Below are 19190 nucleotides of genomic sequence, written 5' to 3' on the forward strand. Positions count from 1 at the left end.
TGACTCCTTGTAAAAAGGTGTCAGTTTTGTTGCCAGATAGAAGGGTAAAAAAACAATTATCGAGTGATATCTTCACCAGGCCTGGAAACCCCTTTCTTTGATCAAGCAGCACTGGGCAACGTGGTGCGGTAACGTCAAATAATCACCCACGACCTCGCGTGAGGTGGGTCAGCCCTCATCCAGCAGCGGATTGAAAAAGGTCTGCACTTGAACTTGTACCCCTGTTTGTATGAATGTTTCTAAGAATGCAATGCCGATGTGTACATGCTACATATCACATGGCATTCAGTGACGTCACACTTGCTGTGACGTAACATTTAGATAAATCCAAAATGTTAAATAAACTGTTTTTGTATCATAAAATGTGGTATCTAGGCCCAATGATTTGATTTTAAAAATGGGAATAACGTGGGCGTTGCTAACAAAATGGAAATAAACTAAACTGTTTATTTTACCAGATAAGGCCCACTAAGCTACATAGCTCCATTTCAGAAGCGACCTGGCCACAACTGATAGCTCAGTAGATTTGTCGCAGACAAACACTCAAAGTGCATGTGTTTTTTTGTTATGCAGAGGTAAAAACTGAAGCACCTGGGAGAAAAAGCCACGCGACCACAAGGAGAACACGAAAACTCCAAATATACAGCAGCAGACGTCAGGGTCGGGATCGAACACACGACCTCCTGTACACCAGGCGAGGTAGTTAACATCTCCTAGCCACCGTGATGATGAGAGAGAGAGAGACGCAAACTCCAAATATACAGCAGGCGTCAGGGTAGTGATCAAACCCATGACCTCCTGCATACCATGCGAGGTAGTCAACATCTCCTAGCCACCGTGATGATGATGAGAGAGAGAGAGAGACACGCAAACTCCAAATATATAGCAGCAGGCGTCAGGGTCGGGATAGAACCCACGACATCCTGTACACCAGGCGAGGTAGTTAACATCTCCTAGCCTCCGTGATGATGATGAGAGAGATACGAAAACTCCAAATATACAGCAGCAAGCGTCAGGGTCGGGATCGAACCCACGACTTCCTGTATACCAGGCGAGGTAGTTAACATCTCCTAGCCACCGTGATGATGATGATGATGATGAGATAGAGAGACACGCAAACTCCAAATATACAGCAGCAGGCGTCAGGGTCGGGATAGAACCCACGACCTCCTGTACACCAGGCGAGGTAGTTAACATCTCCTAGCAACCGTGGTGCCCCACCCCATCCCAGTGCATTGACGACAGTGAAGTGGTTACCGGTGAAGAGGACATCTCCTCCGTCGAGACAAGCGCTCTCGTCCGTCATCTCTACGATGCGCATCTTCAGCTCCTCCACAACGCCCTTCACAGCCTCCACCTACACAGAGACAAAGACAAAGATCCCCCGCCATGTAGCCTTCACAGATTGTTGAGGCAAGTATCGTTAGCGAGCACCTATGAAGGCCGGCACAGCACGTGAGAGGGGGTGGGTGGCCAGCACCACGCCCGGCCGCCTATGTCTCCCACCGTGGCAATGTTTTTACACATCGCACCAAATACTCCTTTGAGGCCGAGTTGACCTAGGGGAGGCCCAGGATCGGTTCAGATAACCGTCACTGGTGTTGGCCGCGAGCGGGAATCGAATGAATCGAGTCGTAGGGTTTGTAGCGCAGCACGCTATCCACTACACTACCGCTCCCCACACACACTACACTCAATGCACACACAACCATGCACCTATACACACACACGAGCACCTCCGCTACTTTGACATACACACACCCCCACTCCCCCTTGCTTCTCTCTTCATTTGAATTCATGCCCATGTCTGAAACACTGAATTTACAGACTCCAGCCATAATTTTCGTTTAATGCCACAGTCAGTGCCTGTGCCCTGTAACTTGGGGCTCATTTCTGCGGCTACGTTTATACGCAGAGGCAGTTCAATTCTTGGGAATTTCTGTGAATGAATCATTATCTAACCAGTTCAGTATTACTATGGAGCTGCTGTAGTGTAACAATTATTAGCACAAGCAACTTGAAAGCTAAAGGTTGCAAAAGTTCAAATCCGTGTTCCTGGCACAGCAGTTGAAACAACGGTGCATATTTCTTCAATTCCACACCAAATTGGCTGATTGGCGGGTAGCAATTTGTTGAGATAAAGCGTGGGTACGTCCATCTGTTCCAACAAATATGGCCAATAGAATCACAAGAATGCCGGGTTTAATTCCCCAGGCAGCTTTCTTTTTAGATTAACCCAGATTCATCTTCTTGGTTCTTTCGGTAAAGTCACGTAGAAGGGAAATAATAAAATAATACAAATAAAACTTTATAAAATTATTCTCACGACATTTCGGCCACAACGCAAGCAGCCGTCCTCAGGTGAAGAACAGGTCTGTCGGGAAGACAGCGTCTGAATGAAACACCCCAGGCTTGGAGCGCATATTTAAGCTGGGTTGGAGGGGGAAGAGCGCCTTGACAAAATAATTTGCATATCAAGAGGAATTTAGCATATTTATGGGAAATGCAGATATGGGATTAGTCACTACTTGTGAAATGCGTAGGAGGTGGGCGGGGGGTTTCAAAGTCATATTATGCCCGTGCATTATGCAGGATTAGCAGCTTTAATAAAGGGAAGGAATAGTATCATCAGTATACTAAATATACTCTCCAATAAGCTGAGCTACTAACAGTAAGTAATACATTACAATTCTATTAAATCGAAATTTAACCCAGATTATTATTGCCCGCAAGCGAATTGACATTTCTCAGCCCGGTCACCGATGCAAATGGCACTGCAATATTCATGGGAAGGTCAGTGCCGATTTACAGTGGGGTCTGAGGCTGATATGGAAAGTGGCTTGCCCGTTTCCTACCACACATTTTTTTTACCGGACATGCTGAAAAGCCACAAACATTTCGATCAACATGGGTAGGAGGAGAGGGTGGGTGGGTGGGCGCAGTGGTAACACTCGTGCCTTGCAGCAACAATTGCCTGGGTTTGATTCCAGACTCGGGTGCCAATTCTGTGTGGAGTTTGTATGTTCTCCCCCCTGTTCTGCATGGGGCTTCCTCCAATAGCTACAAATATATACATTAAAACCTTGGATTGCGAGCATAATTCGTTCCGGAAAAGTGTTTGTAATCCAAAGCACTCGTAGATCAAAGAACTCTTATATCAGTTGTGATCACGTGACGCTCGGCAGACAAAGCGTATACATGTACTACTCGTATTGCAAAACCTCGCTCGTTTATCAAATTAATATTTATTTAAAAATTTTGCTCGTCTTGCAAAACACTCGCAGACCAAGTTACTCGCAATCCAAGGTTTTACTGTATACACAATGTAACTGGTATTAGTGCCAAATATCCCAATGCTGAAAGTTACCTGCAAATTCTTCAAAGTCATAGTTTCCATGCTCAAATAAATAGATCACCCACATGGCGTGGGGGGGGCTCTCATTTGATTAGCATGGTTGGCTACGTACGGTACAAAAGAAGTTCAACCAACATACACACTGCCCATAGACTCAACACTCCCCATAGACGAGACTCAACACTACCGGCAGACTCAACACTGCCCCATAGACTCAACACTGCCCATAGACTAACACTGCCCCATAGACTCAACACTGCCCATAGACTCAACACTGCCCATAGACTAACACTGCCCCATAGACTCAACACTGCCCATAGACTCAACACTGCCCATAGACTCAACACTGCCCATAGACTCAACACTGCCCATAGATTCAACACTGCCCCATAGACTCAACACTGCCCATAGACTCAACACTGCCCATAGACTAACACTGCCCCATAGACTCAACACTGCCCATAGACTAACACTGCCCATAGACTCAACACTGCCCATAGACTCAACACTGCCCATAGACTCACACTGGCCATAGAATAACACTGCCCATAGACTCAACACTGCCCATAGACTCAAAACTGCCCATAGACTCAACACTGCCCATAGACTCAACACTGCCCATAGACTCAACACTGCCCATAGACTCACACTGCCCATACTCAACACTGCCCATAGACTCACACTACCGGCAGACTCAACACTGCCCATAGACTCAACACTGCACCTCTGATTAGCAGGGATGGCTACGTATGGTGCGAAAGAAGTTCAACATACACACATGCATACATCCAGCAAAAAGAGTTGTACATATCATGAAGATTTCCTGATTAAAAGTCCAAGCGTATCCGAGCTCAAACAAGAGCAGGCAGAATGTGAAGCTTTCGTGACTGCAAGGATTCATATTCTTAGGTTTTTTCGGTGACTTTACCGAAAAAAATATCAGGCAGAATGTGTTGGCAGCCTTAATCAGTGGTGGAAATTACACATTGCTATGGTATAGTCAGTTATGAATCCTGTAGGGGTGGAATGCTGGGTTAACCGTGGTGCCGTGCCAAGACATCGTCGAGAGCACAGCAAACAAAATAAAAACAAAAGGAGAAAACTTTGCAGTAAAAACAGGAGCTGAAGATTGAGGTTAAAATTAAACATTTAAATTAAAAACACATGGGACTGAAAAGTGGAAATCAAACGTTCAAAGACGAAAAACTAAGCCGAAGAAGAAGATTAAAACAATAGAGCACTGTATTGTATGTACGGTGCAAAAGAAGTTCAACATACAGTACATGCAGTACTGTGCATAGGAATTGGCACGTATCAAATATGCATCCCCAAAGTATAAACATTAACGTAAGAAAAATGCAATTCAAACGCCGATACTGTATTCCCAATGTCCCAATGAAGAACCTCGCAAAATACTCATAATTAATCTGTACAGGAAATGGGTTTTTATAATTTGGCGTTTCGATTGCGACTAGGGGTCGGCACGGTTTGAACCGACTCAAACTGGTTTCAAATTGAGCAATCCAAACCAAACCAGCGACGACTGAACCAAACCAAACCAAAACCAAACCAAACTAAGCTAAACCAAACCTCTTAAGTTGGCTTGAACCAAACTAGTTTGAGCCGGTTCCACCCTGTCCGAGCCAAACCGAGTCGGTTTTCGTAGCCCCAAACCAAACCGAACCAGTTCAAACAGAGCCAAACCAAACCGATTTGGTTCGGTTCAAACCGCGGTTTGGTGGTTTGAGCCAAACCGTGCCGACCCCTAATTGCGACTCGCCTCCAGGAGGCCAGATTTGAAGCCACTTTTCCAAGACAAAATGAGAATCAATACGAGACTGAAACGAACAGATTTTTTAAAAATTATGCTCTCTTGCGTAACCACACTTTTTTTAAAATGCCGACAACACAATTATTTTGTTATTTATTAATTCTCCCCCCCTTCTTCCTCGTCCCCTCCTCATCTATCTGGCCCGTCCCTCTCTCTCTCCTCACACAACCTCTAACATTTCTCCTCCCTCCCTTCCCCCTTCCCCACCTCTCGAATTATATTCCTTTCGCTCTCGTTCTCAACCGCTCAATCTACCTCGCACAAGCACACCAAACAGTCCTCTAACCACACACACGCACCAAATACAAAAGACCCTCGGTGTAGCTTACACAGACCATTGGGTCAAGTGCTGTTAGCAAGCACCTCTGAAGACGAGCATGGCACACAGCATGACGGTGGTGTGGCCACCACCATGCCCAGCCGCCTTTGTCTCCCCAGTGCTGATGGTTATGCACTAAACCGATACTCCGTTACGGCCAAGTCATCCTTGGAGAGGCAGAGGATCGGATTCTATTTTCTATCTGAGCGGAAATCGAACTCGGGTAGCAGGCGGTGGTGGGTGTTTTAGTGCAATGCATTTAACCACTGCACTTAGCATTCCCACGACAAGCACACGGAGACAAGTACAAGACTCCAGTGTAGCCTTGTATAAAACTGTTGGGGCAAGTCACTATTGCACAAGCGCTGCAATTTTGAAATCCACTGCTGGATGATGATCTCCTGCCAGGCCGTGACAAATCATTTGTGTTGGGTTCAGTGTTTTTGTACGTTTATATATTTATGTGTAAAATATATGAGTGGGACACATCTCCCCCAATATTCAAATATGCTCAAAATGTCCCCCCCAATATACTGTATTTCTATAAAATAGATTTCTGTTTTTGTTTATTGTGGTTAAACAAGAAAAGGTAAAAAAAGAAAAAAAACAGAGCAATGTAATACAATACACTATTAGACATTATTGTAAAATATGAATAAAAAGTCCATCCTATGTGTGAGTGAATGTTTTTATATTTTAGGCGGGAAATTCGTTTTCAAATTTAGTTTTTTTTTCTGGGGGGGGGACCCCCAGACGCTCTGGAAGATTTGGTCCCCCCCAATGTTGACTCTATGGCTACGACCTTGATATGTACTGTGTATTTTTCCCCATTTATAAAAGTAAATATCAAAAAACATAATATGTAAATGGGCAAACACGTTGGTCGTCATGTAAATAACGGGGTTCAGTTCAGAAAACGGATAAACCAGGACACCCCTTCCCTGAATTAGCCAGGTATTTGAAGGGCATACTGTATAAACAAAGACAAAGATGTCCCGTATAGCCTTAACAGCCTGTAGGGGCAAGTGCTGTTAGTGAGCACCTACGAAGGCCGGAATGGCACACAAGAGGGTGGTGGGTTGGCAGAGGTCGCAACCGGGTACCCGATACCCGTACCCTACCCGATACCCGGCTACCCGTACCCGGCCGGGTACCCGTTTGCGACCCTGGTGCGGCCGGGTACGGGTACGGGTAAGGAATCAAAACCCGTTTGCGACCTCTGTGGGTTGGCCAGCACCACGTTCGGCCGCCTTCATCTCCCTAGTGGCGATGTTTACACAGAGCACCAGGTACTCAATTGAGGCAGAGTCAACCTAGGGGAGGCCCAGGACCGGTTCAAATAATCGTCGCTGGCGTTGTCCGTGAGAGGGAATCGAACTCGGGACTCCAGGTTTCGGTGCGCGGCGCGCTAACCGCTACACAACACTGTCGACAAACACACAAGACTCACACTTTAACGAGCACGCCATTGTGTACTGCTGCATATTTGCCACAAAAAAAAACCTGAAAATTACTCGATTGGGATTACATTCATCAGCATCGCCACCTACTGGTACATTAACGCGAAACTTGCAGGCCAGGTGCAGAGCCACACAGTAACAGCTGCCACTGGGGGTGCCCTTGAGATGTGGATGCAAGTTGCTTATCGCGTGCGAAGCACTCAGAGGTTCCCCGGCGTAGAGATTGCGGCTCTCAAAAACAAAGAATTACGAGTAGCTGCTCCGAATCTTGTCGGCCGAGGAAATCCCGAGTCTCGTATAATTATTTATTAGATTCACTTTCAATAAAGAAATGTCAAACTTAAAGCGAATTTGCGAAAAAATTATATTTCCGCTCGACCTTTTTCTACGCGAGTGTAAAAATCCACCCGCTCATGAATATTCATGACGGGGGGTGTGAAATGTTGAGTGACGTCACGCACGTTACACACAAACAAACATTCTTGGCTAATTATAGTAGTAAATGGGCACAATATCTAATTTTGGTATTCTAAAAACAAAAAGTCAACACAATCGTCAATAACACCGTGGCCTTAAAATAAAAATCATCGCCGACGTTTCGGGCTATGGTCCTTCTTCGTAGCGTATCAAATACAAGCGGAACTCCATAATGGATCTCTACATATTAAATTAAATGCACGTGTTTGAATAATTTAACCTATTGGATGGTCCAGACCAATACTACCCAGAAACGTTTGTTTAAGCAAGAAATCTCTGCACTCGGTTTTGACCTCCTGGGTCTCATCAGTAGATTCAAATGTATACTCTTTGGTTTTTTCGGTAAAGTCACTTAGGTAAAAAATAAAATAAATATTTAAAAAAAATATTTTTTATTAATACATTTTTTTGTATTTTCTTATTTATTTCGCTCTTTTTTATCTTCTTTTCTTTTCTTTTTACCTACGAGACTTTACCGAAAAAACCAAACAGTATGAACCCTTGCAGTCACGAAAGCTTCAAATCTAGATTCAGATGTATTAAACGATGCCGAGTTACTTGTGACAACACCTAGGTCTATGTTGGACCTTGTGCATGACGATAAAATTCACAACATCTCAATGCGTGCGATATCCTAACAGAAACACTTAAAACACAAAATTATTTCGGCAGTGTCATGCACCTCAATTAGAGTCACAGGAGGTGTAATTACGCTAAGGAAACAATTAAAATAAAACAGGATATTCAACAAGTCTACAATCATCCGTGTCATAGGCGCTTTTGTTAGATTTTAATAACGGCGGAGGCACTGTACTCACTCCCATAAATTAGGCAGGTGAGAGCCCAAGATAATCGTCATCTCGCCAGCGTTGATGCCCATGATTAATACCGCTCCATCAAGTATTATGCATTTTAGGCCAAGTTGACCTAAGAGAACCAGGCAAAGCACGGGTGCCAGTTGCCACTCGTAATACACACGGTGGTCAGAGACAATCTGGGTATTCATAATAAAGGTTTTTAGGTAAAATCACGTAGGTTAAAAAAGAAAACAACTAAATTAAATCATGACGTTTCGGAGGCAACACAAGCTTCCGTCTTCAGGTGGAACCGTCACAGCAAAATTACTGTATCAAGTGAAGAGAGCTCTAAGGAACACGACCTTGTGACGGTTCCATCTGAAGACAGAAGCTTGTGTTGCCTCCGAAACGTCGTGATTTAATTTATTTGTTTTCTTTTATACCTACGTGACTTTACCAAAAAAACCCAAAGAGTATGGATCCTTGCAGTCACCAAAACTTCAAATCTAGAAAGGTTTTTAGGTTAGATCGCGTAATTTATAAATGTGTCGCAAACCCTCCCACCACCCGACACGGCCAATCAGTAAAAAAAGTGTCACGTTGACAAAAGACAAATAGTTCACTGCTTTAGCCCACGGTGTGTTGAAAAGTGGATCCATAACATTGTCAATTTGGGTACGACGTTTCGCTGAAAATTGCATCCAGCATCTGTTTTTTACCGATTGGCCGTGCCGGGTGGTGGAGGGTTGCGACACATTTATAAATAACGCGATCTAACCCAAAACCCCGAAGGGGCTGCGCTGTGGCCAGAATAACGCCCGGCTTTCTATGTCTCCACAGGCTTGAGGTTTACTGTGCACCACTAATTTAAGACTGAGTGGACCTTGTGGAATAAACCGGGTGTTACCGATGGTTGGCGAGTTCGTATTGCAACAACCACCGTCCCCGCTAACCGCTACAACCACCACCATTCCCGCACCTTGCCATTATAGCACGATTGGCTACGTACGGTGCGAAAGAAGTTCAACAGACATACACACCCAGACTCGGGCATCCACACACGCTTGTTCGCATACACCTCCAAAAGCCTTTAACACGACTGTTGGGGCAAGTGCTGTTAGCACACCTATGAAGATCCGCACGGCACACGAGGGGGTGAGTGGCCAACATCACGCGCGACCGCCTTTGTCTCCCCAGTGGTGATGTTTATACATAGCACCAGAGTCGACCTAGGGGAGGCCCAAGACCGGTTCGAATAATTGTCACCGGTGTTGGTGGCCGTGAGCGGGAATCGAACCCATGTGGCCGGGTTCGTAACGCAGCGCTCTAACCGCTACACCCCCCCCCACACACATAAAACCATGTCATCATGACAAACTCGCAAATGGAAGTGGCAATTTATCCGGAACTGCACAGGTCTTAAAATAAAACGGAAAAGCAGAACATTTTTTTTAAAGAAATAAAGCTATGATGCATCATCATTATTCGAGCATCACCGCATGCATGACAGTGATTATTACCCAGGGCTTCAACTTTACGATTAGTAACCCACTTTAGTGCCACAATGACTCGCTTTACGATTGCAGCAACCATTTCCCTGTATTGCAAAACCACGGAACGTTTTCTAGATTAGTTTTAAAAACGTTTTGAGTACGTTTGACACGTAGGCTTTCGCGACGGGTATTATATTCGTAATAAAATGTTTTCTAGGGTTAGATCGGGCGAGTTTAAAATGTGTCATTAACGACACATTTACAAATCTTGATTTGAGGCTTTCGTGATTGCAGGGATCCATACTCTTTGATTCTTTATTTTATACCTACGTGACTTTACCGAAAGAACCAAAGAATATGGACACATTTACACTTACGCGATCTAACCAAAAACAACCACCTTTATTTTTCGATTTAAAGCTTTCGTGACTGCAGGGATTCATCTTCTTGGTTCTTTCGGTAAAGTCACGTAGAATGGAAAAAATAAAATAAAAATAAAACATAATAAAATCATTCTCACGACGTTTCGGCCACAACGCAAGCAGCCGTCCTCAGGTGAAGAACAGGTCTGTCGAGAAGACAGTCTGAATGTCATTGTAGTGCGTATTTAATGTGGCGCTGCACTCTGATGTTGTAGGAGAAAGCATTTATTAAAACGTCTATTTAATGAAGTAGAACGTGTTGTCTATATTTATTTAAAGTTGCACATTTTGATGTGACGTCACATTTCTCAACCCCCTCTCGTCACACATCGTCACAAATGTCTGACCCCCCCTCCCCCAGGTGCGTGACGTCATTTATGGACGGCCCCCACACTGGCCAGTACGTTTCGGAAAAGATGGCAACACCCATACTTCCCCCTCCACACAACATGCGACCTGGCTGATCTAATTGCACCCAAACACATTCCTGCGGAGGGAGCTGGTAGGAACGTTGGGTTGCTCGGTCAATGGCCAGGGTCAACGGCGGCGTGGTGTATTCCGCAAATATGCCCGACTGTGAGGGCGGGCACAAGCCGGCGTGAGTAGGTTAAACGTTGAGTTTTATAAGGGCACCATCGGGTGACCAGCCCCTCCCCACCCTCCCTCCCCACCCAGCCCCTCCCTGCACGACGGACACAATAATTCCCTGTGGGCTGGTGTAACCAGGAGGTTCCTACCAGTATTATGTTTGTGTGTAGAACTTAATTCGCACCGTACGTAGCCAACCGTGGTAATTCGGGAGGGGCGGTACTGAAACGAAGAGCTTTTTTTATAGGACACTGCACAAATAAAAAAGAACACTCCACGTGACCTCTGGTGAAAAACAATTATAATTATAATTAAAAAATTATTAGTTTTTTAACAAAGGTGGGCGGGGGGGGGAATTTATAACATTTGCCAATTGCAGTTTCAACTGGCTCCTCATGAGGTATTTAATGATTAACTTTGTAATTCATTGATGCTTTACGATTAGAGTACTTAAGTATCACAATGCCGACTTTATCGATCCATTACTTTTTTTTCTTTGACGAGTACAATCCCGTTGGCGTCATCCTGCTTATCACGATAGTTTACTCTCGCCCAGAGGTCGCAATCAGGTACCCGATACCCGTACCCTACCCGGCTACCCGTTTGCGACCCTGGTGCGGCCGGGTACGGGTAGGCCGTGAGTCACTGGTGAGTCACCGTTTGTCACTCATTTCCCAACGTCTTGTCTCTTCTCACAATTCAAGTTCCTAGAATCAACCCACCCGCGCCTGCAACATGGCTTCATCCCAGAGGTCGCAATCGGGTACCCGATACCCGTACCCTACCCGTACCCGAGGGGGTAGGGTACGGGTAGGGTACGGCCGGGTACGGGTACCCGTTTGCGACCCTGGTGCGACCGGGTACGGGTAAGGAATCAAAACCCGTTTGCGACCTCTGCTCTTGCCTCGTTTTCTCTCATTCGAAACGCAACGTTTGCATGTGGTGCGACTCAACCCTAAATAATGATAATACGGCTGTAACTCTCAATTGTCTGTGGGACGATAAACCGGATTCCTGGCGGGTTGCGGGATGCATCGTCGGCACTTGTGAAAGACATAACCGACCGTGGCTACCCCCGAGATCTGATTATTACATAAAATGTGCATTTAAAGCGATTGTGGTGATGTTCAAAATTTTGCTTGAAAATAAGTAAAATTGTAAAAAACTTTTTTTTAAAACACGCTTTTATGAAATGTGCCGTACTAGTAATGGCAGAACTCCACGACTCCAGAAAGTGGCCCCGAGGCTTGCCATAACGTAAGGGACCGTGGCCAATTACAGCCAACGTCAGTTGACCATGGACAATTAGACCCAAGCCGAAACATAACATAAAAACATTATGTAAAAAAATATAGATTTTTTAAATGATAGAATATAGTATTGTCATCAGTATGACATACGTATACCATGTTTGCAGTCGATACAACATTGGGAAGTGGGCTAAAATTGAGTTACAAGTATTGAGGATACGACAACAGACAGTGAGTTAAATAAAAGCGTGTAAAATGTTTACAAATATATATTTATGATAGAATATAGTCTTGTCATCAATATGACATACGTATACCAAGTTTGCAGTTGATAGCACATTGGGAAGTGGGTAAAAATTAAATTACAATCTTTTTTAAGGATACGACAACAGACGGAGTGAGTTAAATAAAAGCGTGTAATAAAAAGGGTGACTTGTGCATGATACTATTTTTTTTCCCACCCAGGGCAAATCAGATAGGCGAGTGATTTTGCTTAATGGTTATTGTTTAGTAGGAAGAAGCAACAACACAAACTAACCGTAAAGATGTCATCTTATGAATTGGTAATGATAAAAAAAAATACTTAAAATCATTGGTTAGGGAGTTCAGTGATGCACGCAGTGTATTAAGGCCACTGCATTGGTGCTGCAGTCCAAGTGATATCACGACGGCTACCGATGCATGTGACTGATAATTTCGCTTTCACCCCCCCCCCCCCTCATGAATGACGAATCAAAGTTACGTTGGGATAGCTTTCAGAAAGCCCCAAGATCATGAAACTCTGCAATAGTTGATAATTGTTTTATTACCCTTCTATCTGGCAACAAAACTGACACATTTTTTACAAGGAGTCATGTTTGCATAGACCACAATACCTGCAGCCATAATGCAAACAAAAAACATAACTCTGATAATGTATGTTTGCATTATGATTGCAGGTATTGTGGTCTATGCAAACATGACTCCTTGTAAAAAAGGTGTTAGTTTTGTTGCCAGATAGAAGGGTAAAAAAACAATTATCATATTTTTTACTGGCAAATGAGGTTCCAATGGTCTGCAATAGTTGTTTTGCTTTTTGAGTTGCATTTCCATTGAAACATCACAGACAGGCGTAAGGCTTATCTGTTCCAGGACTAACAAACTCCATGCCCCCCCCCCACAGTAAAATGGTTCGATCCTTGCATTGATTAGGTGGATGGGTGACCCTAAAGGGGCAAAGCACTTAACGACACTTGGTCGTTTGTAAAGACTTGAGGGGGTTCGATTCCTGCTACAGTCGCACGGCAATTTCTGCAGATTACCAAAAATGTGCCATCTGCTCCGATGAGGAACGTTTAAAATGTTCTCAGTCTTTTTGCGCCAGTTGTTGCTATTGGGTCTTGGGTGACCACGAGATAAAGGACTCGTTCAGAACTCTCGTAGACCAGTAACAACCCCTTCGTGTTAGAGAGCAGCCCACAGAGAACCCTTCGTGTATCATCCGGTCCTCCAACAGCACGTTCCCATTCACCCTGCCACTGATCGTAATGTTGAGTAGGCAAAAAAAACACTCCATTTGATCTTTTTTTAATCATCGGAGCTGGAATTTTTATAAATTATGCGCGGTGCCAAATTGTATGCAATTTTGTGTTAATGCAGTCGCAGACACTTGAGAATAACTTTCAAATCACAGTCGGGAGGTATTGATTATCTGGGGTACTGGGGGGCATGGTGGCCCAGATAAAGCCAACATGCTGATAACACATAACACTTTTAAAACCAAACTATTTATATTTTACCAGTAAGGCCCATTGAGCTATTCCGCTCTTTTTAAATCCTTTATATTAAGTGCACTTGCTTGCTTGCGTGCTTGCTTGCTTGCTTACGACCGTGCAAATCTTTCGGTCGTTTTTTAACCCACTTCCCGTGATCCAATCGAGCTGACATTTTGCACAGACTCGTTGTGCATGATAATTAATTTTCCTGAAAAATTTTTTCCAAAATTTTACACTGTTTAGGGAAATTTTTTTAAATATTTAATTACCAATTGCTTAATGGTGGCAGACAATCATCTGACCCATAGGTGGCAGCCATCTCAAGCCAGAGGATGAGAGGACTCTAGCCGCCACGCATATAAAGGATTTATAGTGAAAAACTTTGTTTTTACGGGTTAATTTTTCACAAGCGACCTGGCGAGAAATGACAGTTCAACGAAGTGGCTTGTGTGGAAATTTAAAGCAGCCAAATTACTCTAAACGTGTGACATTAATTCCTAAACGTGAAGGGGAAAAAACCGGATGACCCGGGAGAAAAATCTACGTGACCACGGGGAGAAAGACACAAAGAAATAAGAAAGTAATAATCGCAAGCCACGGTTAATCCGCAACCCGTTCAATTCGCCTGCGGGCTAATGGAGAGTTAACTCATTTTTTTTTAAAAAGCTGTTGAATATGCAAATTTCAAAACAGTCTTCAGGGTCAACAGTCTTCAACAATTTCCAGGGTTTCCAAAGAACAACATTTTAAAGGTGTGCTCTCCAGAAATAATTCGGTTAATATCTTAGCTCTCCCCAACCTTAAGCCAGTCATTCTCCCAGCCATCCTTCTTTACTCTGAAGAGCGACTGCCCCACAGGCTCGCATGTTAACGATTTGTTTCTAAAATAAGACCGTGATAACCATGACGGCGGTATGAGGTTTTTGTGTGTGTGTGTGTTTATATACAAAAAATACACACCGTTCTAAAGTAACAAGTTACTCAGACACATCTTGTCAATAAGAAAATAGTTTCTGGTGGGTTCAACCGAATGGTTAAATAAAAGAGTCAATTACAATAGTTAATTAATCTCCACGGGCACTCAACCGATGGAATAAAGGCTGCCAGACGCAAGCGATTCAATCTCAGTGGCCTTTCACCTGGTTAAACAAGGGACAATGGGACTTTTACCTCACGTGACAGGCAGCAAAAAAAAGCAATGCCGCATTTTTCAGGGTGTGGCTGATAGTGCACACACACACGCACGCGCACTCCCCAACCCTCCTCAACCCTCCACACTTGGGAATGGTACAGCCAACAATTAATGCAGCAACATCCCTGCCAGAGGAAACGGCCTTTATGGATCTGTATTGATCTGTGGCGCTAATGGCGGGAATGCACCATGTCTTTGCCGGGGGTGGGGTGGGGATGTATCACTTAATGAGTCGTAAAACCCCACCCAGCTGCAAACAATGGTGCGTGCTGCATTGCAATGGGTACATGGTATGTTTGACTTGCACCCACCATGAAAATAGGGACGAGTTGAAATGCATTTTATCGGTGGCTACGGCTGCAGTGAGAGCGTATTGGATGTCTGCAAAAACGTCTGCATTGCAGACTGTTTGAGCGATAGACTTTTAAATCCACAACGACGCCTCTGTGCTTTGAAACTTAGATTTTAGTAGATCAGCTCCAAACAAAAACGAGAGATGAGTGACTTAATTCAATAAACCAGACATGTATGCTTATTCATCCCCGAAAACCCTGGAGACCGATCCCAAGACACTCATCCTGAATTGGTTCTCTAGGGACAAAGTATCGACACTCCGATCCTGAAACCCGGTCTCCTGGAGCTAAGTCTCCAGACATTGATCCTGAAACCACGTCTCCCGTCTCAAGATTCTAAACCTGAAACCCGGTCTCTCCTGGAGCCAAATCTCAAGACTCAGATCCTGAACCCGGTATTCCCAGAGCCGAGTCTCAACCAGGTCATAGATCCTTAAATATTGCCGTTACGTTTCTAAAATAGCCAACAAGTTCATCAATAACATTGCCTTTAAAAAGTACGTGTCATTCATAGGTGACGTTTTGGGGAATTGGCCCTTCATCACAGCGAGAGGCCAGCAAGGTGGAGTGGATAAGATTTGGAGACGGCACTTTAATAAATAATTATATACCATGGGGTGGGTCTCATAAGTATTCAATTATAAATGTTTCCCGATTACCAGTGTATACATAATTCACACTTCGGGATGCATTCATGGCCACAATTCCAATTTTAATAGGATTTGAAGGAGTGTAATGCATTTAGGTGACAATTCTCTGGGCTCAATTCAGCTTTTAATAGGATTAATTAGCATAATGCACTTGTAGATGTTATTGCCGTGCTCAATTCTCATTTCAATATGATTAGAGAAGCTATCTAAGAAGGGATTTGAAAATATTTTCAATTTCCTGAACCTTTCAAGCATCTTTCGATTTAAAGCTTTCGTGACTGCAGGGATTCATCTTCTTGGTTCTTTCGGTAAAGTCACGTAGAATTGAAATAATAAAATAATAAAAATAAAACATAATAAAATCATTCTCACGACGTTTCGGCCACAACGCAAGTAGCCGTCCTCAGGTGGAGAACAGGTCTCTGTCTCCTCGACAGACCCTCCTCGACAGACCTGTTCTCCACCTGAGGACGGATACTTGCGTTGTGGCCGAAACGTCGTGAGAATTATTTTATTATGTTTTATTTTTATTATTTTATTATTTCAATTCTACGTGACTTTACCGAAAGAACCAAGAAGACTTTCAAGCATCGTGTAGGAATCCGGCTTTACGTTTGCCCTTGCTGTCCAAAGTTGACCGAAAATGAAAATGTGTTACGTAAACAAATGTAGGTTCCAACCGGTGTTAACGCCACATACAAAAAACTAAAAACTGGAGAAAGTTCATAATAATAGGGGTTTTCCCTTTTTTTCTGGCAACAAAACTGAAACCTTTTTACAAGGATTCATGTCTGCATTAACCACAATACTTGCAGTCAAAATGCAAACAAAAACACACTATGATAATATATGCATTTTCTTGGTTCTTTCGGTAAAGTCACGTAGAAGGGAAATAATAAAATAATAATAAAACATAATAAAATACAATTCTCACGACGTTTCGACCACAACGCAAGTAGCCGTCCTCAGGTGAAGAACAGGTCTGTCGGGAAGACAGCGTCATTTGCAGTCACAAAAGCTTTAAATCGAAATTTAATATATGCATTATCCTTGAAACTGATTGGTCCACACCAAGGGACGGCTTTCTTTTGAGCCTCGACCCAATTGGTGCTCGACCAGAGGACGCCAAAAGGCGTACAGCTCAAAGACAATGCTGCACTATCAAAGTAATGAGGGCTCGGGGTGAGCATCTACATCATTTAGATTTAAAGCTTTCGTGACTGCAGGGATTCATCATCTTGGTTCTTTCGGTAAAGTCACGTAGAAGGGAAATAATAAAATAATTAAAATAAAACATAGTAAAATAATTCTCACGACGTTTCGGCCACAACGCAAGCAGCCGTCCTCAGGTGAAGAACAAGTCTGTTTCATTTTTAAATCCTTTATATTAAGTTCACTTGCTTGCTTGCTTAGGACCATGCAAATCTTTCGGTCGTTTTTTAACCCACTTCCCGTGATCCAATCGTGCTGACATTTTGCACACAGACTCGTTGTGCGTGACAATTAATTTTCGTGAAAATTTTTTTCCAAAATTTTACATTGTTTAGGGAAATATTTTTAAATATTGAATTACCAATTACTTAATGGTGGCAGGCAATCATCTGACCCATAGGTGGCAGCCATCTCAAGCCAGAGGACGAGAGGACTCTAGCCGCCACGCATATAAAGGATTTATAGTGAAAAACTTTGTTTTTACGGGTTAATTTTTATAATCTCATTGCCACCAGAAATTCAAGACAAGGCCACGTACCCGCATGTCACTGGAGCTACGACCACCACTCTTAGCCACTGGCTTAGATAAATCTGGCTGGCAAGGTGCCAGAAAACGTCGGGCAAATGTAAATCACCTAGACATTTACTGGTTTCTCCAATGTAGCGGAAGGCCACACAGTGCTTTGTTTGCATGCGATGCAATAATACTCATAAACCAGATTGGTTGAGGTGCATGGGGACATGGCTCTCGGTACACATCAGAGGTACGGTGCTCCTGAATTACACAGGCACTCGAAATATTTGTCATGCAATGGCTATGTGTCACAAATGATGCTGCGGGTGTTTTGATGCATGTATTGGGATCATAAATCATTAGCTTCTGAAAGTTGCGTGGACCAGACATAATGGGTAATTCAGTAAACTTGCCACTTTCATGTCTGGCTCCCATCAGCAATCTAGAAACATTTTTTGCAGGCAAGCAGTCTGCATAACACGTCTGATATTTGAACTCTGTAAGCCGATGTTGCTGACATCTCATCTCCAAGTGAGCAGAAATAAACGTGGCTCTGTTTAGTAAATGAACAGCAGGATTAATTTACTCGGCAGTGGAGAGGTCATCACGGGTTCCTGCCCATGCTAAGAAGGTAAAGATGCAACACTACAATTGCATGGTCATGCCAATGCGAACTGAAGGGCCTCCTCTAGCAGGCATGCTAGACAGCCTGGCTGGAGGATATTCGACTGACCACCCCTGCCTTTTTTTTTACTAGAGCCTCACACTTTAACTGCAATGTTACATTGAAATACCGCACGAAAACTTTGGTCTTACAAACCCCAAAAATTGTAAAATGAGAAACTTGGAATTTTATATTGATTAAAAAAGCGTAATTTGTATTGAAAAAAAAAACACTTAAGGTTTTGAAAAGCACTGTAGTTTAGCGGTACACATTACTGTACCTGTTGTAGCGGGTAGTTTGTGAGCTATTGCGTAACAAACTACCTCAGGGCGTTACGAACCTGCCATACGCGTGTCCCACTGGAGCAGTTGAACCACCACGGCTCAACTGCTCCAGTGGGTGCTTGTAGCTCATGGTTTATCACCAAACAAGTAGGCTGCTGCAACACCCGCACCCGACAAAAGCAAGACAAAAGTAAATAAGGTACCAGCCCTTCAAACTGTAATGCACGCACAATGTGTCCTGGTCTCTCCGAAGATCTATTGCAGATTGAGGACATCCGCAAGACCGCATTTATCGACATGGGACCCGGCTAGACTCCCATGTGGATATTGCAGCATGGCAGGTGAGACCCGGTTTGCTAACAGTGACTCACTACGAGAGAGTGAAGAATATTTTATACCTGGCAAGGCAAACAAGCGAATAAACCAAGGCAATATGGTGTTGGATTCGCCGTCAAAAACACACTCCTTGAGATGATAGAACCATCAACTGCAGACTTCAAGCGGATTCTGATCATGAGACTGCTCACCGCTTCTGGCCATGTAAACGTCCTGAGCGTCTGTGCCCCAACACTACT

General features: G+C 43.7%; 1 protein-coding gene across 1 annotated transcript in view; it reads right to left on the bottom strand.

Annotated features, from left to right (window-relative positions):
* Window positions 1–19190, bottom strand: part of LOC144951288 (N(G),N(G)-dimethylarginine dimethylaminohydrolase 1-like) — a 47823-nt gene that overhangs the window by 11404 nt on the left and 17229 nt on the right. The window contains 1 exon segment of the mRNA XM_078881476.1: window positions 1258–1357. Within this exon segment, the coding sequence (XP_078737602.1) occupies window positions 1258–1357 (100 nt within the window).

This window comes from Lampetra fluviatilis, chromosome 61 (assembly GCF_964198595.1).
Source record: "Lampetra fluviatilis chromosome 61, kcLamFluv1.1, whole genome shotgun sequence".
Taxonomy (NCBI): domain Eukaryota; kingdom Metazoa; phylum Chordata; class Hyperoartia; order Petromyzontiformes; family Petromyzontidae; genus Lampetra; species Lampetra fluviatilis.